The 26,752-nt window shown below is 41.8% G+C and overlaps 1 protein-coding gene across 1 annotated transcript in view; it reads left to right on the top strand.

Moving 5' to 3' along the window:
- The window catches only part of b3gat2 (beta-1,3-glucuronyltransferase 2 (glucuronosyltransferase S)), a 44,932-nt gene that overhangs the window by 6,101 nt on the left and 12,079 nt on the right, over positions 1-26,752 (top strand). The window contains exons 2-3 of the mRNA XM_079362438.1: positions 12,882-13,026; positions 22,106-22,254. Coding sequence (XP_079218564.1) covers positions 12,882-13,026; positions 22,106-22,254 — 294 coding nt within the window. The remainder of the gene's footprint in view (positions 1-12,881; positions 13,027-22,105; positions 22,255-26,752) is intronic.

Genomic DNA, 26,752 nt, shown 5'->3' with positions numbered 1-26,752 from the left:
GATAATCATTAGAACCGTCTAATGATCAAGACTGCTTACTTTTGAGTGTGCACCCTGCGTGAGTTCATTGATTTCAAAGATGAGATAAATCACAAATTCAGTCTCGGTGCTCATAGTGATTCCTACCATCTGACAACATGACGTCTTCACATCACTAAAAGAGAGGAAAAAAATATGGTGCAAGAAATAAAGGCAGTTAAACTCAGTCAAAGTTAATCAAGGAAGCAGATAAGACATCACATACACTGAATTGTTCATCATACCATGTGAAGAAGATGCTTAGGAGATGGATAAAAACTGATGTGCATTCCTAATTCCGATGCCCCCCCCTCCCCAAATGAGGGGCCCATATTGAACACTCAACTGTGGCCCAGTTTCCATTGAGTCTCCACATGGGTGGGCCTGGATGGGTAGACGAATGGCCCTTAAAGGGGCTCCATGCAGGGCTAATAATGTCTGAATGTGTCTCACTTGAGAGCCATCCAATACACACTTAGACTGCCTGAATGGTACGCCCATTTCTAGCCAATGAATATTGTTCTGGCTGACCCTCTTAAAAGCCGTCTGTGAGCCCGTTAAGTGCAGGAGGATGTGTGTGAACGTGTTGTCTTGGAAGATGCATGCTCACTCTTTTACTGGATAGCTTAAAAAGCTAAAAAGCAGTCTGCTGAATTACTCACCTTTGTCTCATCAACATTCATGATCTGATTCCTTTTTGTAATTAAAGCATGCAAAGATTCACTAAATTGACCCGGAAGTCGGCCTCTGTGTTATTTGAGAAAAATGCAAGGAAATGCTCCACTATATCTAAACATATGATTAAATGCAATTCTGCTGTTAGTTTAAACCTGGAAGAGCAAAGACCCATTTCAGAGTGTGGAGGAGTTGCTTCCATTTTCACATTTACACTGTTTGTTGTGTAGTGAAGATGAACTGTCTTTTCCTGCCATGAAACCAAACAATGACACATTCTTCCTCCCTTTCGAGAAATGTAAGTCCCATCAATTTTTACAATTACTGTATCTAACCGTCTGACTGCTCACACTTCCTCTGTACGATCTCAGCTATTACTTTGTGAGCGCACTGTCACCATTAAAACCAATAGAGATGATGGCCAGTGCTATAAATGTGAGACCTAAATTGCAATAACTCTGAATAATCTGATAAATCCGCTCTGAGAACTCGTTCTTGTTGATGTATTGTGGTTGAGCGTGAGTATATGCCAATGAGCCTTTTATGCTGAGCCCACCGCTGTCTGTTTCTGCTCGGTTTTTCAATGAAAGAGGAGTTTTAAACTTGGCTACAAAAACGAGCAATCAAGAAAATTAAGCTGTGCTTTTTCTTCCTGGTTCATTCCTGAAAAGCTGACTCTGAGGATGAAGGCTTTTCAGCTGACGGCAGCATGGCAGAGCTGTTTGATTCAGCCGCAGCAGCCTGTCATCCAGGCATCTCCGTCAGAGCGTTTTTGAATAATTGAGCTTCCCCCGGCCCTGAGAGCTCCCCAGTAGTCAAAGCGACTATTTTAGGGAGCAGGTACTTACGCAAATGCTCTGTGCTGAAGTGTGACTCTGGGACACCTCGCTCTTATGGTGCCATAGTGTTCATTTTTAGTCCTGATGAGGTGTGATGGTGCAGAAGCAGTAAGAATATTTTCAGACATTTTCTCTGCTTACTCTTCTTTGAAATGAATTTGCAATATGCTTTCCTTCGAGTTAAAAATTCCTTTTCACACAAGTAAGACCTCCTATTAGTTGGTACAAGGGAATAGCAGAAATACAGTCTTTCTCATTCTCAGTTCAAAGGCATACACACAAACGTCAGGGATGTATTTGATAAAGCGCCCGAGTATCAGACGTGCAGGCCTGCAGAGAATCGCCGGACAGCACAAAGAGAAACCGCTGGGATAAAAAGATCCAGAGCAAAATAGGAAATTCAATTTCCTTAACCCCATATGAGCAATTATCATAATTACATAGTGTAGTGGGAGACGCCGGGATGGTGTGGGGGCTCTAATGTCAGGGAAGCGAAGCAGACATGGGACGAACCTCTCAGTGAGAAATTGTGCGTGGTCGAGCGGGCGGGTGGGGGGATAAGGACGGGGGAAAGAGGAAGGTGACAGAGAGGTGAGAGGCTTTTAAGGGCCAGTGTAAATGTTAAAAACATGTAACGCACCAGCGCTCTGCTCTTTCCTGCTGCTTTTTTTTTTTTTTTTTTTTTTGCAGTTTGACGACATGCTAGCTCTCCCTTTTCTCCCTCATCAAATCTCTCTCTCTCTTTTTTCTTGTCTTTGTTCACTGCTGTGAAACACAAGCTGGTCTTCACTGAAGCCGCTTTATTAAAAAGAAAATTAGACATTTTGTTATCAGGGCTTGCAAAAGGCTCTCCGCTTGTTATATCTACCCACAAATTTAAGTAGCTTTTTGAGTAGCAAAGGCCATATTTTCACACTTATGTAAGTGGGCAGATACTGCTTCAGCCAGCAGACAGAAACAGACACCACAGATGGAATGTACATTTTTTCGCTAAAGCAGCTTTTTTAAAGAGCATCCACCAAAAACTACTTTTTTAAAAACAAATACTTTCTGTTCCTTTTCCTTTTTCAAACACGCCAGACTCTAAAAAAACAAACTCTAAGAAAAAAAGTCACTTCATAGTGAAAGTTTGACTTCCTTGTTGTGTGACGCAACAGTCCAAAAAAGTCAAGTGGCGTTCAGAGAAATTATTTTATTTTCTTCTTCTTCTTCTGTTAAACATACCATCACAAAGGTTGTTTTCTGCACGCATCCTTTGCATGATGTGTCAGACGTGTACAACAGTGAAGTTGGTGCTGCAGGTGGATTTCTACGAGAACGCCTCCTTTTGTTTTTCGAGTTGGAGCCATCTCACCGTTTAATGAATTGACTCAGGTTAGAAGCTCTCAAAGAAGATGCTCTCACATTACTCGCCAAATATGCACACCCCTCCATCTCTTTTATTTTATTTTACACACAAACCCATAAAGCAATCAACCTGCACACATATCACGCACCATTGCATCACAGCTTTATAGCTCGTCGCAGCTCTCTAATTTGATTCATTCATTTTTTCCCTCAGCTCATTTCTTCCTCCCTTCCTCAGATTGCCTCTGCCATGCATATTAATAACACAGAGATAAAAAATACGCTTGATTAAAATCACACCCGGCCCAGCCACCCGAAACACTCGCCCCGGTGTGCAAACAACACAATAATGTCTCTTTCTCCAGGGCAGGAGGCAGGAAACGAGAACATCCATAATGGATTTCATATACTCCATCATTAAGAGTCTCTTTGTGTGTACACACAATTCACTGCTCACCTATTTGTCTGCAGGGAGAGTTGGAGTTGATTACTCGACTGAGCTGCAGCACTCCCAGACACGGTGTCCTGGCTCCGAGTCAGATGAAATGTGATTCCTCTCAGCGTTGTTATTTTTTCTTTTGTTTACCTGTAAATAGCATGCGTTCACCGACTGAGCTGCTGGTGCTGTAATTTGTCAGGAGTGAGAGGCTGTCGTGCACCCAGCTGGGTCTGAAATTATTTTTCTTGTGTGGCAGAGATGAATTATTTGTTGTCTCGGGACAGTCTCTGCCCTCAGGTGAAGATATTTTTATTGATAATGAGACAGGAGCTTTCTATGCATGACAGTGTCTGCTGGCTAAACTCTACAGCTGAAAGTGATGTGCCGCGCTACAAAGGCCTTTACGACTTCGTCAGTGGAGTACAGAGAGTGGAGGCACAAAGCTTTAGTTTGCTTCAGCTCATTTATAAAACGGGACAAAACAAGAAATGTGACTTTTCCTTCAAGACTCGACCAATTAGAGAGTTTTAAGAGCGTTACTGATGTTAGCAGAAAAATGCTAGTTTTTCCTAACATCAGCGATTGTAAAAACATTCTTTAGTAGACACATAAATTAGTTCTATGAACCCCAAAAAGGGCAGAATATGTGACCTCTAAATAGTCGCTGTATCAAGTGTAAAAGTGTCTGTTTTCATGTACTGCCGCTCCATGCAGGCTCTCTCATCTGCCTGTATTTCCAACGCTCAGAATATTGATCTCGTTATTGGTCAGTCGTTCGGCTTTGTCCTCAGATATGTCCCGCCCCTTTTACCATATTGGGAATGCTACAGTCAGTCCAAGGAGAGTTTGTGCTTGCTACAACGAACCAATGTGTATGAATCAGTGACATCATGGGTTTGTGACATCACAAAGCCATATTCAATGAAGGGGGGGACCGAGCTTTACATGCAGCTTCTCAAAACAGGATGAGGTGGGAGAAGCCGCGTTTCTGTGGACTTTGAATTTTTGTAAATAGATAAACATGCAGAAGACACCTGAAAAACACTGAGGAGCATCTAGAAGCAGAAAAAGCAGAATATGGAAGCTTTAAGGTTTATTCAGATCATTCAAGAAGCCAAACGGTTCATTCGTAATATTTTAGTGTAATTTATTAACATAACTAAAGAAAGATCTTATAATGACATCAGGAGGGGCTGAAAGGCTCAGCTGCCAATCACATGACTGTAGCTCAGCCTGTTGTAAGTATGCAGCTTGTTTTCAGGATGCCTTCAGGGTTGGTGTTCACAAGGTTTTTTACAAGATGTTTTCTGTTGAGTTCTATCTGTTCAAAAAATGTTTTCCCATCTCTGTTCAGGCTCAGGGGTCTGCAAGACGAGCTTCTGCTCACTCCAGCGTTGCTTCAACTTCTTCAGTTTGGTTATAAAATAATTCTACATCAGTAGAACGTGAATTAAAACTCTGGGTTGGTTTGTTGAAATTGTCAGAACATTTGATTGATTTATTACTCACAGACGCCGCCTGTCTGATCTGTGCTGTGAGCCTACCCAGAATATAGACCAGGCTTACAGTGTCTCTTTTTAAACAGCTTCTCCCTCATTAGTGTCAAATCCATCTGTTTAGTAAGTTAATCTTATGAGGTGCAGTTTTTATTCTCATAAATATTATTCATATTCCTGAATTCAAGGTGACTAGTGAGCAGAGGAGCTGGAGTAAGGTTATGTTGAAACACAATGTTTGCAGCTTTCTTCTCTTTATTTTGAAGTTGATCAGGACGAAGCGGGCCGACTGTGGCTCAGTTGGTCGAGTTTTGTCGTTTGATCCCCAGCTCCTGTGGAGATGCCTGATGAAGACACTTAACCCCAAACTTTTCCCACTGCATGGGGAGTGTATGAGTGTGTCATGTGATTATTCTGACAGTAGCAGCCTCATACCAACCGTGCGTGAACGTGTAGGTGTGACCTGCTGTGTTAAAGCTTCTATCACTCTGTAAGTTTGGCAGCATGCTGCGGTTCTATCACAAGAAGTGCTTCCTGCTTGCAGCACTTAGCTTGTTCCAAACATCCTCACCCTAAAGGTCATCTGTACAAGGCGCTGGCAGTCTACATAATTATTACTCTACCTTGTCATTGGACATGAGTCTTCAGCTATTAACAACACCACTTCTCTGCTTGTCAACGAACGCCTGCTGACTGAGATGGAGAGACAAACTGTCCCTGTATGTTCAGCGAGCACAAAGTGCACCGAACTAAATACTCTGTTGCTGCTTTAAACGAAGACGACTGATATGCTGGCACTCTGTTGTCATACTTTCTTAATAATATATGTTGTACACATAACGTCTATTTGGTGCATTCATGTTACTCATTGAAGTAGATTAGATGAGGCAGGGCAGATAGATGCTATGACGTGAGAGTTTTGGGTTTTCTCCTTCAGATTTTAAATGTGAAGCTGCTTCACAGACGGGGAAGTGAAGCCTGGTTTGTTGAGTTTTTCACACCCCAAGGAGAAATGTACTCTTGTGAAGCTGTGCAACTTCAGGACTTGGAAACAATCAAGTCTCTCCTAAAAATCCCTCTTTGTGCGCTCACAGCAACCATTGCTGTTTCTTCTTCCACAGTTTGTGTGAAGGAGCTGCAGAGTTTATTCCTGATGACAAACCTGATCTTCAGGGGGGGAGCAGAGATGTGGTGTGTGGCTTTCTGAGAGGCTTGTTTGTTTCCTCAGATATAAACTGGATCTTTGTGGTCTGTAGGAACAACATGGAGGGCTTGTAGCTTTTCTTGATCTTACTCAGTGGAAACACAACACCAGACTGAGATCAGACGTGGCTGCTCGCTGTGCTTACACTCTTTCACAAAGGACATTTAAAAAAAAACAAAAAACATTCTCAGTTTTTTTCTCCTCCAAAAACTGTACTTCTTTGATATTTTGTTTGCATTCTGGTTTCTGTTCTGTTCTGTTGATGTATTGATTTTTCATTGAGCTGCATCCCAGACTAAAAGGATAAGGTGTTGGCTTTCCTCTTTGCTCTAACAATTATTTGTACGCTTCTTTACAAATATTGATTTTTTTCTTAACTTCCAGTGAAATATAAACATTGAAGCGCACACCCATTTCCCAGAATAGACGCCTTTCTCTGTGGAGGATTAGATTCGAGCTTGTGTTGATTTTCTTCTTCTACTCCTCAGATTAAATTCTGTAAACCCTGAAATAGGACTCTAACACAATCACACTTTATTCTCATACAGAGTTATAAAACCTGCTTACAATTAGGGCTTGAAGTGGGAGTAACTGAATTGAAATTGCAGGGAGTGTGTGAGATTGGTTTCTGTTAGAGATGATAGTAAAATCAATCAATAAGAAATAGACTCTGAGCTCCTGGTTTACTCGTGAAATAAACACAGGAACCAGCTCGCTGGTTAGCGTCATTAAAACACAGCTGCAGTAGCTCATTTTTAGAGGGCAGGATTAAAATCATACATGACCAGAAGTCGATTTTAAAAATCTAAATAATTCTATCAAGTAACGTCCTGTTGTTTACGGTGAGAAGGCAGATTCAGAGGGAAGAACAAACACCTAGCTGTGGGAGTGTCACCCACCTGGGGGAGGGGATACTGTGTTATACGAGGTGAATTAGTCTTCACTTTGGATCTTTGAAAGAAGGAATCCAAACACAACGTATACAAGATTTGTCAAAAAAAAAAGCTTTTTTAAATTTGCCATCAGTGAGAGAAAGTGGGGACAGAAAAACACTCCCCCCTGTTAAAAACAACTGAAGTCCTGCAATAACCTGGAATCCAATAATCTTCTTACTTACTTCAACTGCAGGTTTTTCTCTGTAAAATCAGCATGCTAATTAAGTGCAATTGGACAGGCAGATGGTTTAAAATTAATCATACATGACTCTAAATGAAGCTCTGTGTCTGAGCTTTATCTCAAGAGAGCATGCAAGACTGAAATACCAGGCTGAAAACAGAGACCAGCTCTGACCTCTGAAACATAAAAGCTGTCCAGTTCTTACCACACACAAGGTGAGATTTTATAAGTGGAGTCTGCGTGAGGTTAAAATACCAAAAAAAGAGAAAGTACAAGATTTGATTTGATGCTCAACATTTAAAATTTAAAGCAGCTACATTTTAATTACACGAGGCCTTGAGGTTTGACGGCTGCCGCCCTGCTTGCTACCTGGACTCACGTGATGATGTTCAAGACCAATTTCCCCAATGGGACAATAAAGTATATCGTATCATGGAGCGCTTAAACCTAGGTGTAATGTCACGTGTCCCATGTACAGAGGCTTTAGTCTGTGTCGCAGTGGCAGGTTCGAAACTGCATGTTTAGCTTCCTGTCTCTCTACAGCTGTCCAATCCAACAAAAGCAAAAACGCCTCGCAAAAAAAATCTTTAAAAAAAAAGAAAAGTAAAATCTATTGCATCCTGTTGTAAAATAAACAATCTTTAAGGTTGGATTCAAAGCTTAAAACTGGGTTACTGCTCCGGTGAATCAGATTATGGCGGCGAGAGAAAGCATGCTAAATATAAAGAGCAGATGTTTACTCCTCTCGTCGTCTCTGTTCCCGTCACTTGTTTGTTTCGGCTTTCATTGCTCCTGCCAACAGGGCATCGGAGGAGCACAACGTGTCCTGTATGCTCATCCAACCTAAATGTTTGAGCGATAACTCTGAGTTTTTCGCAAACTTTTCCTGCAGCATCACTAATGTGCAGATGGTGGCACGAGAACCAGCATGTGCTGAAGCATTCGCCAGCGAGCAGAATAATGGACCATCTGTTGAAACACTGTCACCCTGCAGCTCTGTGCGGCTCCCAGCAAACACTTTGACATTGAGCTGTTGTTGAAAGGACGACCTGCGACGACACTGAAAAACGGAGACAACATCTGTGTAGTTGCATCAGGACCCAGATATAACATCTGTCTGATATAGAATCCAAACTCTACATGAAGCTGCTGTCATATTGATTTTTTTTTTTAATCATCCTAAAATCTAATGTTATGAAAAGTCTGAGCATAAATCAGCAGGTTGTTGTTACTGTACATCATCACATGGGTAACCATCATCCATGACAAACTGACCTTTGAGCTTCACTGATGCTGTTTGTAAAAAAATCCCGTCATCACCTCAGGAAGCTTCTGAATTATCACGCTGACAATACTAATGAGCTTTTTTTTCTTGTCTTATTGAGTCAGTTTTAATTTTCCGCTTTGTCACATGGTACGGGTCAGTCAGCATTAAAAACGCAACACAATGCAGAGTATTGTTTGTGTTGTAAAATTGCAAGTTTGTCACTCTCTGACCTGAAACACCTGTATAAAGTAAATTCTTTGAAGAAGGCCGAGTCAGTCTTGGCTGATCAGTCAACGTGTGTCAAAAAAGATAAAGTCCAGCCGTAGATTCAGCTTGCAGGACATAGTAATTAATTTCCCCCCTGCTGCCATCACCTTTTTAAACGGCTGATTGTGTTGCTCTGTCATCTGTTTTTATCGACTGTATTTATTGGACTTTCGCTTCTTATGTTGCTTGCTGATTGCAGAACAACAAATAACAAACTGCCCTCTCACAGGGACAAGAAAGACAACCTTGAACCTTGCACCTTGATCGTGGACACTCTCTCATCATCACTGTCCATCAAATGCACTCCTCATATATTAACTTGACATTTGAGAGTGATTTTCATCCTCAGAAAACGTTGTGAGGACAACCTGAGAGGTTCTGAGTGTCCATTGACACCGCCCACCCCTCATAGACAGACTCTCTTTATAGACAGATAACTATGCAGTCTGGCCACGGTCCAGTTATAATGGATAACTGAGAGCTATAAAGACAACAGTGTCTGCAGTGAAGTGATCAGATGAAGTAGCCGGCCAACAACTTTCATCTCAGTCATTTAATAGAGAAAGCTCAGCAGGCTTTTGTTAGCGACATATGACATTATAATTCGACGACACAATAAATCATTGACGCGTTGCTCCTGTCGTCAGCTTGAACCCACAATGCTAAATGTTTGCATGTGACCTGTGATGAACACAGAGCAACACTGGAGTTCATATTTCAGCACCATGGACAGAGAGCACATTAGCACTGCATGCAGGGTTCCCATACAGAAAGTACAGCAATCTAAAAAGGATCGGATAAGAGACAGAATGACAAAACTATGTCCAAAAGAGAGGAACAAGTGTAAATTGACACATGCTGACCGTGATCTAAAGACATTTTTATTTCTGTATAGGCTTGTGTATCAGTGGATGATGCATTTACTCCAAGACTCTCTATGAATGAGAGAAACTGAAGCCTACTGAGCGTTGAGGCGCAGCATTCAAACTGGAGGATCATTTACAATCAAACTGGGACTTAACTCCTGAGCCAAAGTAACGATTACACGCCAGCAAAGACTTGAGAACGACCAACATGCAGAGTCAGCGTGTCTTTCTTCCTCTTTCTCTCAGTCTCTTTTAATCTGTTTGTTCAAAGGCGAGGAGACTTTGAAAAATGACCTGAGAGAGAAAAGAGGGGGCAGCAGGGGGAAGGAAGGGGTTTAAGTGTAAGACAGGCGAACTCAAGGGGCCACAGTATTAACAGAGAAGAGGCTTCAAAGCTGCTGACACTCAGGGGCCATGTCAGGAGGTTTGGGGGAAAGAGATTTAAAAAAAAAAGGAAAGGAAGAGATGCTCACAGTCAGGTCAGACTCTTTTAAACTATTCACTTTTCTTTATTCTGCAGGAGCCACAGATGAAATCACAGCACCATATTGAAAGATAAGTTCAAGTTATCATCCGCACAAGCTTGATCTCCTTTTTCACGTGTCATTTCATTACTTAAACATAGCAGCGGTCCAGTAGAGTCATGAAAGCTTTTACGTCTGATCCTAACAGCCGAGGAAGTTTAATCCTAAAAATGCATCCAGAATGTACAAGAAGAACCGGAGAGTTCATCTGCAATGTAGCAAATGCAACACTTGGTTCTTCTTTTTCTAAGTTTTTTTTTTTGTGGGTCTTCTTGCTTTAACTAGAGAGGACAGCTGAGGAGAGACAGGAAACGCTGGGAGGACAGTGTGTGGGGGACGCCATGCAGCAGAGGACAGAGGGTGAATGGGACTCAGGGCTGCTGCCATGAAGACAACAACCTCTGCATGCGCCCCCGAAACAGTTGATTATCAGGTCTCGTTAGCTGGATTTGCACTGATCAGGTGTATTTCACAGAGCTGATTGCAGGCTAGGTTTTTTTCTTTTCTTTCCCCAGTCTTAATGCTTAGAAAAACATTAAACATTAAAAACATGAGGTGGAGCGAAACTGATACGGGGGGGCATATCGCAGCCATGTGAACGAAACGGAGCGAATTCTCTGGCTGCGATGACCTCACCACACCTCCCCACCATAGATTTGGACATAGACGGTCTGTGCTTCGAATCCGGAGTGCGGTCGTTTCGATGCGTTTCTGTCACAGCGTCTCCGTGATTCATCCCAAGCTGGAACTTTATGAAGGTTTGAGTCCTCGTCCTGCACGTCTTTGATTCAGTCTGTAGTTGCTTCCTGTTGTTAATTTATATTTGTTTCTTTAGTCACTCACATTTCCCTCGTACACGTTAAAACATTTGCTTGATTGCAGTGTATGTTTTAAAACCATGTGATTCAGAGCTGCATTGAACATTGTCTTCGTTTTATAACTCTCATCTGTAGTTGGCCGCTGTGATTGAGCGTGTGGCTCAGGATGCTCTCTGCTGGAGGCAGACGTCCTTTAATTTAGATGTTAATAGCAGATGGACAGAGTTCCACGCCACTAACACGTGAATCTTTTCGTCCTCTGAAGAACTGGGCTGTCAGTTGCTTTTGTTTTTCAAGCCAGAGAGACAATGCAGAGTGGATCACAAAGATGCTCATTTTTCTCTTGAATTACCAACCAATGAAGAAATCGAGACGTGCTCTTCCCATTAATTTGATCCTTCTATGAACAATGAGCCCTACTATTCCCTTTACACACAGTCAGGTCTCCCACTCCGTGAAGTTTGCCACAGGACTGTGAATCCTCTCCATATAATATGCTTTACATACACTTTGTTTCCTGTGGCTTTAAGAGCCGGGACTCTGTGTGAGGTCCGGGCTCAGTTATGCAGCGCTGCTTACTGATTTGGTTTTGTTCTGTTGTTTTGTCATGAGCGACTGGCTGCAGGCTGTTTGGCTGAGCCATGAGGAGCCGCGTCTCAATGAACGGGCTTCAGGGTGGCCACGGCAGGAGAAATAGAATCTCTGTCACACACACACACACACACACACACACACACACACACACACACACACACACACACACACACACGGAGACGAGATACAGTTGTCTCATGCTGCAACACAGTCCTCTCTCTCTCTCTCTCTCATTTGTCTTTTATCTGACTCTCTCTCTCCGTCTTATTTCTTCTCGCACTGCTTCTGGCTGCGTGCAAATTCATTCACTGTGAAAATAGAAGGCAGCTCTGTGCGGCGCAGTTTCATTTAGCTCTGCATTCAGTGCGCTACAGAGTCCGCGCACGCTGCTCTCAGACACACTACAGGTAAAATTGAAGATCTCTCAGCATTGATAGCAACTGACACACGAAGAATACATTTACTGTACGAATCTTTGTCACTTTCACGAAACTCCTGAAAAACTCCTGAAGTTTTAAGGGTGAGCGGCTTTTTCTGCAGGAAGTGAGCCGATGTGAGAACACGGCAGGATAATATCAGGAGAATTCCCCCTGAGTGAGTTGGAGGGGGTGGCGACATTTCTTCAATACAATCAGTGCATAACCATAAGTTGTATTCATGCGACCGATGTGATGTAATTAAAGAGCTGCATTATGTTCCCCAATATTTTCTTCTTCACTCATTTGTTGATACTGTGATTCTGTCTAACTACACGTAGCACACAAACACAAATACTGTCAATATAGCGTTGCAGACTCTGTTGCTTTGACCGTCACCCATCTTGTCCGACAGGGATAATTCAGCTGTCCTCATTGAGTCTATGCAGTATTTTTATCTAAGAGTTATATCAGACCAAATGCGAGGCAACATTTCAGTTTATGTCACCAACATGAAGCTAAACTAAAATGTTTTAGTTCTACTCAAATCTGGCTTCCTGCAAAAGAATGAACCCAAAATAAACACATTTAGTATTTAATTCAAGGGGCTTCACGGTGCACATATGCAAAAAGTCCAATTTTATTTCTGTTCCTTTTTTTTACCGGCAAGTCAAGAAAAACAAAGAACTGTTTTTGAATGAAGGCTTTATCGACTGTATCTGATGCAACTCCAGGACATCAGGACCAAATCAAAGCTGAAAGGCTTTTTGCACTCGGCTCACTCAAATATTTTCTAGAAGCTCAACTTTGGCGTTAAATTTCCTTTCATTGCTGTCATTGATCTGACTTTGTATGGAATAACACAGCATAAAAAATTCTGCTTGTTGTTTTTGTTCAACACCGTGATCCTTGAAATGTGTTTGAATAAAGAGTGCAGGTGAAATCAGGTACACGCTAAACCCTATACATCTAATCTAAGCTTTCATTGTTTCCAGATGCGAAGTACTCGAGGCGTGTCTATCTGGCCTGTTGGATTTGTAGGAGGCAGAACGTATGAGCGCCCCCTGGTGTCCGGGGGTAAAGTTGTGGGCTGGTACACCGGCTGGAGACCAGACCGACCTTTTGCCACCGACATGGCAGGTAAGAGGAAACTCCATTAAACAACCCTGTGTTATACTGTGTTCAAATAAATGATGCCAGATGTCTTTAGAAAAGATCCATCCATCTATTCATCTATGATTTCATACGTCCAGCTTTAACCCCGATCCTTTGAGGATCTCATGGGGATGAAGAGTAACCCTGGTTAATGTTGAGCAAAAGGAGGGGTTCAATTTCAACTTTTCATCAGAAATCATTACAGATTCAATGAATATAACATTCAGTAAATGTCAATTACCTTAACTGTATTTGCAAAGTGTAGCTGCTGTCAGCAGACAGCTAACACATACTGTGTTATTTGCAAGCAAACAGCAACAGGTTGCAACTTTGCTGCAATGATGTGCTCGGAAAACGTGCGTGCGAGAAGTCCCATTTGAGTGCAGAGGAAGTCAGATTGAAATATAGGCAAGAAATAACTCAAGCGATGTGGCTTGTTAGTGTTCCCACAGTACTCTGCCCTGATCACTCACTGTTTTTGATTTCCAATCCTGGTTTGCCTTTTAGGGCGACAGGGGCATCAACGCTCGCCCGACTGGTGAGCGACTGTTTTCCCAGACAGAGAAAAAAGTGGCCTCACTCGGCGGTATGGGCGGGACAGCTTAGTAGCTGATGATGGGCCAGACTGGGAGTGACTTCTCCATGATGGGAAAATGTGGATTTTGATTTATCCGAATAACGCAATTATGCCCATTTATTTGCTTATTTCACTGCAAGACGTAATGAATGAATTTAAGTAAAAGATGACGTATATTTGTAAGAGCTTCTTGGGTGACTTTGTCACACTGAGCAGGAGGATCATGAGGTCATTTCACATCTTGAGGTCAAACATTCAGTGAAATAAAATAAAATAAGGTCTGTAGAAAGCTCACATTCTCTGATCTTTACAGAAATAGTTCCCCCTTTAAGTCCTGAACCCTTTTGAAACACAGAATGACTTTAACGATTGGTTCATTGATCACAGTCAGCTCGACTGCTTTGGCCTGCTGCCTTTCATCAGAGAGAACAAACAGAAAGCATTACCCTGCTTTCTTTCTGTCCGTCTGCGTTGTTTCTCTTCCGTCTTCGCCTGCAGAGCTCCGACAGCTTTTCTACTGAGATTCTGTTTTTCATGGATTAATTTACCGTAAAATGAGAGCTGATCTTATCCAATTTAATATTCCCACAGTCACTCCTCCGTGCAGCAGCTCGTGTGCTACCTAGCCTGATTGTTTATTTGCGAGGTAAAAACACAAAGCAGGGCTGCTTGTGGAATAAAACTGTTCTGAAAAACAACCGATGAGATTCAATCAGAACCGAAGGAACCCAGCGGAGTCTGAGGCATCGAGAAGCTCACCTGTTTGTGTGTTTAGTGTCAGAAAGACTCCCTGGGCTTCTGTGTGAAGTCAAACAAGATTGTCCAGCAATCTTAAATGTTCAGTTAATAATGGTTTATTGGGTTAATAAAGGTTTTATATTATGAATTACACTGCACTGAGGATTACCAGACTGATAAAGTCAAGTGAGCAAAACTTCCTCAGGCTTGTCTTTAAATTATATCTACACAAGTTGTATGTGTTTATGAGCTTTTATTTGGGTACCTACAGTACACTCACACACATCCGCAATAACCCGTGAGCACCTCCCTATGCATCTTCAGAGCCAATCAGAGGAGAGTTCAGCAGAAGGCTTCCCTCTGATTGGATACACAATAATTAATCACATTAACCAAATAACATCTCGTCAGTCACTGCTCATTACCCCTGAACACACACACACACACACACACACACACACACACACACACACACACACACACACACACACACACACACACACACACAATGTGTTCACACTCTGCTTGAGACAGTTTATGTTAATGACAAATCAAGAAATGTACAAGTGTTTTACGTGAGCTAAAAAATGTTGATTGCACACTAATGATTCCAAACACGTGTGCGGACACAGCCAAGGGCACTCTCTCAAACACACACACACACACACACACACACACACACACACACACACTCTCACACACACAGGTCGGCCCCGAGGATTAGTGTTAATTAAGTCACGATAACAAGAGCGGGCTTCTACTTTTCTCCACTCCACCTTTCCTGTACCAGCACGGCTAAGATATCATCACTCCATCCTTCTCTCAACCATCTCTTACCCCCGATCTCTCTCTCTCTCCCTCTCTCTCTCTCTCACACACACACACACACAAACACACTCTAATTACCAGCCTTACTTTTATGCTGCACTCCATAATTACGCTGTCAGTGTTAAGATTTACTGCTGGGTTGTTGTTTTACGAAGCATTTTTTCACTCCTAATACAAGAAAACAATGAGTATGCAGAGTGGACCAAACTTTGCTCGCTCATAAATAATTATTCATGAGATTTACAATAGTGTGTCTGCAGAGCTCTGAGTGGGTGCCAGTGCATGTCCTCATGCTATTGTGTTATACAGAACTGCATTGTTAGCCTCCCATCTACCGCTCTGTCTCATTTATGCGGACACAATGAAGCCTGGACAAAGATTTTTTGTGTGTGTGTGTGTGTGTGTGTGTGTGTGTGTGTGTGTGTGTGTGTGTGTGTGTGTGTGTGTGTGTGTGTGTGTGTGTGTGTGTGTGTGTGTGTGTGTGTGTGTGTGTGTGTGTGTGTGTGTGTGTGTGTGTGTGTGTGTGTGTGTGTGTGTGTGTGTGTGTGTGTGTGTGTGTGTGTGTGTGTGTGTGTGTGTGTGTGTGTGTGTGTGTGTGTGTGTGTGTGTGTGTGTGTGTGTGATTATATACAATCTCTCTCTCTCACGCACACACACACGTACACAAATACACACACAATTACTTTATATATCTGAGAGACACGCAGGCATGCACCTGCCAGCACTCAGGCTGATATGAGTCGACATTCGCTCGTGTTCAAGGACACAACATTTTCCGGGAGCAAAGAAGAGCTGCATCTTCTCAAAAACACAACAATTGAGTTAATGTGTGCCGCGAAAAGCAAACATCGATTTTAAATGGTGCGTGCACACAACTACACACAACGACACAAAGAAGCCTCAGCCTTTGGTTGAAGTGCTACTTGTGTCCTGGGAGTGTTCGATGAGGGTGGGGACATGAAAGTGTTTAACCCGCAGTAACCCCCGGTGTTTGTACGTGGCTCCTGAGACGTGTCGATGAGAGGAGACCGTGTTCACAGAGTCATCCTCCTGCACTCAAGCACCGCGCTAACAGTCCGACTGAAGCAGAAGAAAAACACGTCGCTAAATATTTGTGTCTTTACTTGTCTTCGTCTTTTTTTTTTGGGATTCACAAGAGAAGCGTGTCTATCAGAGGATTTTTCTGTGTGCGTGTGTGAACAACTTTACTGAAAGGTTACCCAAGCAGTTTATTTATCGTTGACCTCAGATTGTAATGTCACACACAGTGTGGTTTTAAGCGTGTGGTTTTTGGCCGGAAGCTAAAAACGTTGGTATTTTAAATCAGCCTCCAAATTAATGAAAGAAACAGAACGTGGCATGCTGTATGTAATGTAATTAATTGTATTTTGATTTTTTAATAATGCACTTTAGCTTGCCAACTGGCCGGGGACTACAGCTGGAAATTAGCTGCAAAGGCTAAAGCTGCTACTTTTACTGTGAAAGAGCAATGTCAACAATATAATAAACTCAAATATGTAAAACAAGAGCACAACATGAACCCCTCAGGCTGCAGAGCTTCAGCTTTCACCAGCAAAAGACAAATCAATAAAGCATAAACGTTTGTGGCATGTTGCACAGTTCATCTCATTCTTCCAGGTGTAATTACTCTTTTATTATCAGTCATTGCTCTGTGTTTGGTTTTAGTTTGGAAAGACAACATTTAAAATGTTATGTGCATCACGACGCAAAACTGCAATGATTGAATTCTAGTTAAGCACCATCACATCTCCTCTTTAGCTCGGGGCATTTCATGGAGATTTACTGTGTGCACATCAAATTTCAAGGCACACGACTGGTGCCATTGGAAAACCCTGAGCATGTTCTGACTCCGAGAAGCAAAGGTCAAAAGAGGCTTAAAAAAAATCCAAGAAACAGTAAACTAAGTTGGTGTATTTCAAAGTGACTTTTAATGTATTCCTTCTTTGAGAGATAGGATTGTCAAAAAAGTCTGAAACTACGGGGGGAGAGAGAGCGGGGAGCACGCTCTCCAGGACACGCACACCAGCCACTAGGCCACGGCGATCACTGTGCCCAGATACTTGTAACACTCAACATTCTCCACGTCATCATAGGCAGGATGGTTGAGCGTTTTTTTTTACATTGATCTTTACATTGTGCTGGTAACACCACTCCACAAAGTCCTTCCCAACTGGTTTGTGAGCGACCTCTCAGTCCTGGAGCAGACTGATTAAAACGTTCAGGAGATGTCTGTTGTCATGGGTCGGTGCTCCTGCAGTCGATTGTATATAACCTATACAATAAAGAGGAGGGGACACACCCCTGGGGTGAGCTTGTGGATGGCCTGAAATATATATGGTAGTTAAAATCGTAGTATTTTTAGTTGTAGCAGACAAGTCTCTTTATTGCTACTGTATGTACTTTGTTTAAAATCCTATCCTAACAGGAAGAGAGGGACTGTTGGGTACAGATAAGAAATCAAAGTTATCCTCTGGCTTCTCCAGAAAAAGGAAAAAAAAAACAGACAAAGTGAAATCCGAAGTGAACTGACGAGAGACCGGCAATGAGCTCACACTTTATGGAGCGAAAAAAATATTCTGATGCAGCTCCAAACAGTTTCCTCCAAACAACACTGTTTCTTATTCCGCTTGCTATAAATTCGGGATTTTCTCCAACAGATACGTACAGTTGTGTAGGTCAGCTGGAGTGGGTCAGGATAACATAGTGTGGACAAACATGGCTCAGATAAGCTGTGTGTCGCAGAGACGGGCTGCGGGTAGGAAGATGTGTATCTTGTAATTGCTCTCATATCTACGAGTGCCACCTGAGCGGCATTTATCTCTGATTAGCCTGCAACGTCGCAGCGACTAGAAGAAAAAGACCCAACAATTCAAATGTAAAGCAGCAGATAAAAAGTAATTTGACGTGTTTAAGAATAAAAAAAACGTACAATGTAAAACAGTGATTAGTTGAAAATGTATCTATAGATCTGTTTTGTTCACATGAACCTTCCTGTTCCTGACAACGCCACTTTCTTTAGTTTGGGAAAATCAGAAGAAACAAAGAGTTTCAAAATAAGTTAAAAGAGGTAACCATGGTGACCCTTTAAATCTGGGTTCAAGTAACATGCTTGGGTTTCGACCTGGTCGCTCGTTTTAAGTTACATGGATGTAGGATGGTGCAGACTAGCTGTCCTTTGGTTTCAGCAGCCACAAACAAAATCAATGATTTGTGTCTGTCAGTAGAATGAGTGCCAAATTAAAACAGAGTGGCCTTCAGCACAAAGTATGAGCTGTCAATAAGCGCTGGCTCTGAACGAGTCTTTTTAAATGTCTTTCGGTCTCGCCCTGGCGCGTCTGTGATGGCTGACCCGGCCTTAAAAGCAGCAAACATAAGACTTTAAAGGGGCAAGATAAGCCAAAGCCATATTTATGTCCACAGTTTCTCTCAGTGTGACCCAAGCTGACACTCACATTACTCAGAGGACTCCTCTGTGCCGTCTGTGTCAGCTCCTCCGGTGAGGTGCAGCCCAGAGAAAATTCTGTTCAGGCAGGAAGAGAGGGGAAACGAGGACGATGAATTATTCGGGTTGAATTCCCAAACTAATGCGCTGATTGCAAAGTAGTGCCACCCACTAACGATTTGCATAAATAAATATTCAGTAATTATGCAGAGACCTTGTGCATCGAGGTTTGCAGCAATTTCTGAGAATCTGCTCCTGGCACTCTCTACGTGGGAAACTTCTGCATACACCTCCACATTGATTTGTGCTGACTTGATGGGGCAATTAAGCACTTTACTCCTGATAAAGTCCATTTAAAGCAAATAGTATTTATTTAATTTATAGTGTGAAGAGTTTCCTTGTTTAATCTCGTTTGTTGGCGTAAACTGATTCAGAGCTGTCAGTCATGGTCCTGATTTAATTACAGCCCTTCTAGTTAATGTGTTTCAATTATATTCTCCGTTGAAGCAGCCGCACATTTTAACATCAAACATTTAAAGTTGAAAATGAAAAGATACATTTGGGGTGCTGCACAGCCCAGCAGTATAATGTTGCACGCCCCATGCTAACCGTGCCTGTAAGTGCAGGGGTGAGAGACACACTGTAGCCTGTTATGGAAATCAGACCACGTACGCATCAAAAGCTTTTCCTTCACCGTGAACGCTTTTCCTGCTTGTCCCTCCGTCGAGATATTTAGCCTCACTTTTATATTTTCAAGAATGCGACTACAGAAACATTTCCTGTGTTGCACAGAACAGAACACAATATCTCATTATCATAACAATATGCGGCCTGTTGTATTATGCAAGCTACAGGCTTTCTGTCACATTGGTGGTAAAATAGTGAAGGTTAATGTCTGTCATGAAAACACACAAATGCAACAGAAATGACTAAAGTGGCGGATATTATTTTTGCTCTGCAAGGTCCTGCAGGGTGCATAGACTCGCCACAATAGCAGAATTCAGATAACAATGTAAAATTCAATGTGAGATACATCCATTATAACAGTGACAATAATCGTGTACAGCAGTTAAGAGGTCGTTCTGCACGCTCCTGTTGTTGGTTTGTGTGTTGTGTTTGAACTTTCTGCATTCATGCTTCAGAGCGCTGCGTAGGTTTTGTCAGATGGACCTTTTTCTAACGTGCTTGTTTTGGCTGTTTGCTTTTTTTTGTTTTGTTTCCTGGAGTCGCAGTGCATTGATTTCTCAAGGCCGCCATAAAGAGGAAGGTCTGCTGATTGAGCAGAAGGGCTCACAGAGTTACTCAGCAGGCAGAATGAAGCGCAGAGAAGGTGCTGATGGGATTTTGTTTTCAGCACAGCGGGGGTCCTGAGGCTGCGGGGAGGGGTCTTAAAAAGGGAACACCCCAGAGAAAGAGAAAACAAAACAGCCAAGCTGAGATTTGTCCAATGAGAAGCATTCAAATACAAGAACTTCTTACATGTAGTGTTTAAACACAGACTGATTTGTGTGCAAATACATCTCGGTACAAAGCACAGGCTGTAAATATGAATGGATGAAGTCTGAGAGACGCCTCCTGAGTGACGACTCAGGAAGCCCATTGATGGCGGTCGCCTAAAGAATGAGCTGGAGGCGGAGCCTGCTGACAAACCTTTACACCCTGCCCTCCTGTCAATCAGGTCAGCTACACACCTTACAATGAATAACTCTTTCCCTTGATAAAATATAAACGGATGAGTTATTGAAAAAAAAAAAGAACCCCTGTACAGTGTGAAGACAATAACTCATCAGACCTATTTTGTTTTTCTCTCAGCCTGTAAACTTGTACATTTCTGCTCAGTTCCTGCTGTTAAGAGGGTGCAATATGAAGACGGGGGGCAACAGCGAGTTCACAGACTTCAGAGATCTGAATATCAAGAGCACCAACAAAATGCAAATAGCGAATTTCACAGTAAAGTAAAAAAAACAGTAAGCAAGAAAGAAAACAGCGTTTAAAACGGGCAGTGCAGTCAACGCATCGGCCTGTAAACCTTCCTACGTTCTAACCTCTCTCCATGTTTCAAAAGCATCTCCAACATTGATCCTGCTTTAAAGCAGGTCTCTGCTGCTGGAGCTTATTAGATAGAGAAACGTGCAGAAGAGACTCATCATGTGTCACCTTCAGACCGTGGCCTCTGGCTCAGACGACACATCAGATGTGTGAAGGACGTGCTCGCCGCTCACATTTAAACAGAAACACAGTCAACCTCAGGACAGCTCTGAGACGTCATTGAGAGGAATTATACTCTTCACATACTTCATCATATTTACATAGATTTCAGAGATGTTAAGTCACCCACCCAGGTGCTTTAATAAGTGGGAGGGGCAATGAGGGATGTTGACTGGTCACCTACTGGGGTTCTCTATAAGTGTGCGTTAGGACTGTGAGCTACACAGTGCACTGTTTTAAGTTATCGAAATCTGAAGTCATAGACTTTTATAACACTCGTACTGTATTTAATATAACACCCATCACACACCTCCCTGCTTTATTTACACCTCATTCAAACATGAACTGATCTCCCCGATGTATTCCTGTTTTTATATAACCGGATCAATCAATCTTTGAGTTGGTCAAATCAATCAAGTTAATTATTCATTTTCAAATGAGCCGGCTACTGTCGGAGCATTTTGGGGACCTTTAGCGCCAAAAAAGCAATTTAGACGTTTTATAGTTATTTAAAAAAAACAACACAAGCAGCGTTGGCATTTGGTTGACGGGCGGGGATATTTATGTATTTGAAAACATGCAGGTAAAACAATATGTACGGTTAGCAATATGTTTTCCTTGTCTCTTCATTCTAAATAGTTGGAGTTAACTTAGAAAGATGAAACATTGTAAATAAAGGATTACAGATTTAGCATTTAGCGTGATGAATGAAACGACTGAATCTGGCACCAATGGATCATTTGTACTGCAGCTTTGTTAAGTTTGAGATTTAGATTTTTGTCCTCAGTTTGTACATGTGAACTCGTGGGGTATTTATTGGGTTATGGGAAAATATTCCGAACCCTCTTGGAGTCCAACCATTTATTAAACCCTCAGTCACGCTCCTGCTTGCGAGACGGCTCGTATCTTATCGTGTCACATTTTCTCCCACTGTTACAGTTTTTCTAATCAGGCTGATTAAATCTGGTCACAGCAGTCATTAATCTCCACCTCTGCTGCATCATGAGTATTTTGACTTCCCTCTGACTTTCTCGTGCCTTCGTTCTCATCTGAAGCACAATTATCACAGACTAAATGAATTCCATATCAGCCGAATCACAGTCATTAGATCCACTAATGCACTCCATCATTTTCTGCTGCAGTAATAATCGACTGATGATGTGTTTTTTAATCCATGGCTGACCTTCTCACTCTGTCTTATCCTTTGTCCCCATTCTTCCTCCTCCTCCTGCTCCTCCTCTTTCAATCAGGATTTGCAGTGAATCTTCAGGTGATCCTGGCGAACCCTCGGGCGCAGTTTAAACGACGCGGCTCCCAGCCGGGGATGCAGGAGTCCGACTTCCTGAAACAGATCACAAAGGTGACGGAGCTGGAGCCCAAAGCCAACAACTGCACCCGGGTCAGTAACTCTACATGCTTACAACTTTGGTTAAAAACACAAAAGGTGTACATAGTTAAAGGGATATTTCACTGCAGGCCACTCTCATTGAATCACGGGTGCTATATTGTGGTTCGTAGACATTGTGACGAACATCCGATTTGAGCACAAGTCCTCCAAATTCCCCTTCATATCAGTTTAAAGTTGAAACATACTTGTTTCGCCATTTTCTTCTCAGCTTTCTCCACAGAGCCTGTTAGCATAGCTTCTAGCATAGCTTCCCAGCAAGATGGCGACCGTTGCTTTTAGATTCTGGCAGTGAGGTCCCGCCCACTGATCTGTAATAGGTCTGTCGCTTCAGTGGGTTGAAAACCATGAGAACACCAACCAAGAAGACTTTTCAGGCTACATGCTAGCTAGCTATATTGCAAAGGGGTTGGTAGGTTTACAGTGGGCCTGTCTGTTTATTGAGTACATTAGCTACAGAAGATGCTGGTCAGCTCAGCCCCTTTAAGGACAAACCAGCTTTATTAAAACTAATTCTCAGCGCTGCTAGCAAGCCACTTCACCTTAGCGTGTTAGTGTTCCTCCACCTGCACATACCTCTCACAACCCCACTTAAAAAAACTGCTGAAGTATCGTTTTAAGGCTTTCGTGTCTGGAGTGGGAAAAAAAATTCAAATTGGCTGACTCAAAAAAAGGGTCCATGCATACAAATTTGTAAATCTGCTACTATAAAAGACTCCTGTGAGTCCTAGGTCGCTGGAGTTCATCCTGAATAAAATGAAAGTAATTTTTCAAATGTTTCACTCCTGGCAGTGTGTGGTGTTTGTTTTCTGGCAGCAGGATTTATACGTTATTTTATAAGTGTGATATCAGACTGAGCTGACCTGCAGATTGCAGGTGGATGGCGGGGACTCGGGTTTAATAAAAGACACATTTATGGGTTTACTTCCATTACGTGTGCGTGTGTGTGTGGTGCAGTCATAATAATGGCTGCCATCACAGCAGTAACTAACCATGGGGGATCTCTCCCCTCGGTTGACAGCATGACTCATGCTTTAAGCTGGTGGCTCAGGCTAAACTTAGACACACACAGCTCACATTGGACAGAAATGGCGTTATGGCGCTATCAATTCTACTTGTGTGCTTAGACAGCGAAGATCGATGCAGCTCATCTCGAATCACCACAGCCCCTGTTGGCACTTGGTTTTATGAAGCCACTCATCCTCTTGACAACCGTCACAGAGCCGCCTTAAAGGACCCTCTGTGTGAAATGGATTTTTGTCTTTTAAAGAGAAAATGTGAGATAAAAGTTCCCCAGTTGTTTCAAACTTTCAACCAGGCTGCCAGTTAGATTTTTATTATAAAAAAGGTTTTTATTGATAAAACTCTTTTCTGTTGTTGTACCAGCTGGTTTTAGAAGTCCATCATGGTTCACTCTTTAAAAAACATGGTTTTATTCATGGCACAGTTAAGTATGAAATACTGGTCACAAGGGAGTGTTTTACCCTGGCCAATCAGCAGTGGTTCTTATCGATCATTTCATCATGATTGTTTGAGAATGAAAGCACATGTAGACTTGAAGTTGAAATGGGAATTTAAGTGTTGCTACAACAGTTTACTTTCTAAGGCATTTGGCAAACGGACGGGAGCTTGTGTAGCATGTTGCTAGTCTTCTGACTTTACATCACACGTCACACCGACACATTCACACACTGATGTGGCTGCTGTGTCCATCAGAAATAACTCACCCTAGTCATACACATTCACACACAAAGCAGCATCTTTACGTCCTTTAACACATGGTTTGTGTAAATGGGTTTACTTGGTACGGTCAAGAAATAAAAATTACTTTGTGTCCAGCTAACACATCATGATGTTGATAAACATAAAAACTCAATCATAACTTAACATGGAGTTTTTTACATTATGGGTAAAAAAGCCTAAGAAAGCCAAACCTGGATAATTGTTTTTACTTTCTGACTCATGAGGAAGTCAGTTTGAAGGTTAAAGATGAACAAGAAATCTCTTTGGAGGCAATTTCATTTGTCCCCTTTTGTTTTTATTTCAGACAGATTATTATTTACATGCAACAGGAGGATGTTTTTGTTCTTAAGCTCTGCCGTTATTCCCTCTTTGTCATTCATAATGATTCTGTGCGGTGCCAACTGTATGTCGAGAGCACTGGGACATTTCCTGGTGGCCTGAGGGTCTTTTAGGCCTGCTGTGAGCAGCATGAATGAGTGAATAGACATCTCTGAAGTCAACACTGACTCTCTTGTTTATTGTGCTTTACGAATTGATCTCGGCCACCGGCCACGAAAAAAAAATAACGTCATGATGTGTCCCTCACAACAGGCATGGAAACTGTCTGCCTGCTGCTTCTCAACTGACACTGACAACATTATTCAATTCAATTTAAAAAAAACTTTATTTGTCCCCGCGGGGGCAGTTCAAAGGCACAGAGAGCAGTAAACAAACATGTTACAGTTACAGTGTTACAGTGCAGCTAAACAAAAAATGTAACCAAAGATAAAGTGTCAAAATGTAAGTACAAAGTTTAAATACAAAATTAGATACAAAAGAAGGTGGACAGCGATTTGGAATAAAGATGTAAAGAGACATATATGCAGTGGTGAACAGATTTATACAGAACTATAGTGCAGTAAGTAGGAAATAAATATAAATGTATATACATACATACACACATACATACACACAAACATACATACATACACACACATTCATACATACACACACATGCAGTACATACATACATACATACACACATGCAGTACATACATGCATCCATAGAGTACATACATACATACATACATTGTCAGGTTCAAGGACTCTAACCTTAACCTTCAGGCATACAATTCACCAAATAATGAAATAACGGACACGGACAAGGATAATCTTTGTACGCTTTTGCAGAAGGGGAAAAGCAGCCTCAGAGATCTCAACATCTCGCCGACCCTCTTCTGCTTTCTTCCCCTTTGCTTTAGCTCTTCATTCAGAATAAATGGGTGTTTACATTAGCGTTAGGAGGCGTGATCACAAACCGTTCGTTAATACAATCGTATAGAAAAGTCTGCTACTGCGTGATTGACAAGTAGATAATATGCGTTGTGTAATCAACTGGTCTAGACTGGTTAAACATGCAGATTTGACTAATTTTGTTACAAACTGAAAGTAAATTTACGAAACTGGCAACTTCCCCTAGTGGAGAAGAAGTTTCCACTACTGTTATAGTAAGATATTATAAAAAGCATATCTCCCTAAATATAATGTGTCAGCAGAAAAGCATTGAACAATTGATAATATGGTTCTCGATTTTTCTAACATACATGCAGTACATACATACATACATACATACATACACACAAACAAACATACATACATACATACATACATACATACATACATACACACATACAGTACATACATACATATACATTCATACATACAATTCATACAATTCTCATCTGTGCGCCGACGTGAGTGGCCGCACATTCAGTAGCTCCGTCCCTGTCGTACTCGTCTCTTGTGCTATATAAGTTTAATTCTAATGCTAATGTTCACACATGCATCCACACATATACATACATACATACATACATACAGTGCATACATACATACATACATACATACATACATACAGTGCATACACACATACATACATACATCCACACACATATACATACATACACACATACATACATACACACACACACATACATACATACATACATACACACACACGCACATACATACAGTGCATACACAGACATACATACATACACACACACACATACATACATACATACATACATACACACACACGCACATACATACAGTGCATACACAGACATACATACATACACAGACATACATACATATACATACAAACATTCATACACACACATACATTCATACATACACACACATACATACAGTACATACATACACACATGCAGTACATACATACACACGTGCAATACATGCATACACACATACATGCATACATACATACATACATACACACATACATGCATACACACACATACATGCATACATACATACACACACACATACATGCATATATACATACACGCATACATGCATGCATACACACACATACAGTACATACATACACACATGCAATACATACATACACACATGCATACATACACACATACATGCATACACACGCATGCATGCATACACACACACACACGCATACATGCATACATACATACACAAGTTCATGCATACATACATACACAAGTTCATGCATACATACATACAGCCCATATACGTACATACATTCATACATACACACATACATACACACATAGTACATACATACACACATCAATCAATCTTTATTTGTATAGTGTCAATTCATAACAGGTGTTATCTCGAGACACTTTACAAAAAGCAGGTAAAGGACCTTACTTATGGCTATATTACAAGAGCCCAGTTTAATCCGTCATAGCGTGGCAAGAAAAAA

Source organism: Symphodus melops, assembly GCF_947650265.1.
Source record: "Symphodus melops genome assembly, chromosome: 15".
NCBI classification, from domain to species: domain Eukaryota; kingdom Metazoa; phylum Chordata; class Actinopteri; order Labriformes; family Labridae; genus Symphodus; species Symphodus melops.
This window is presented reverse-complemented; position numbering and strand designations above follow the sequence as displayed.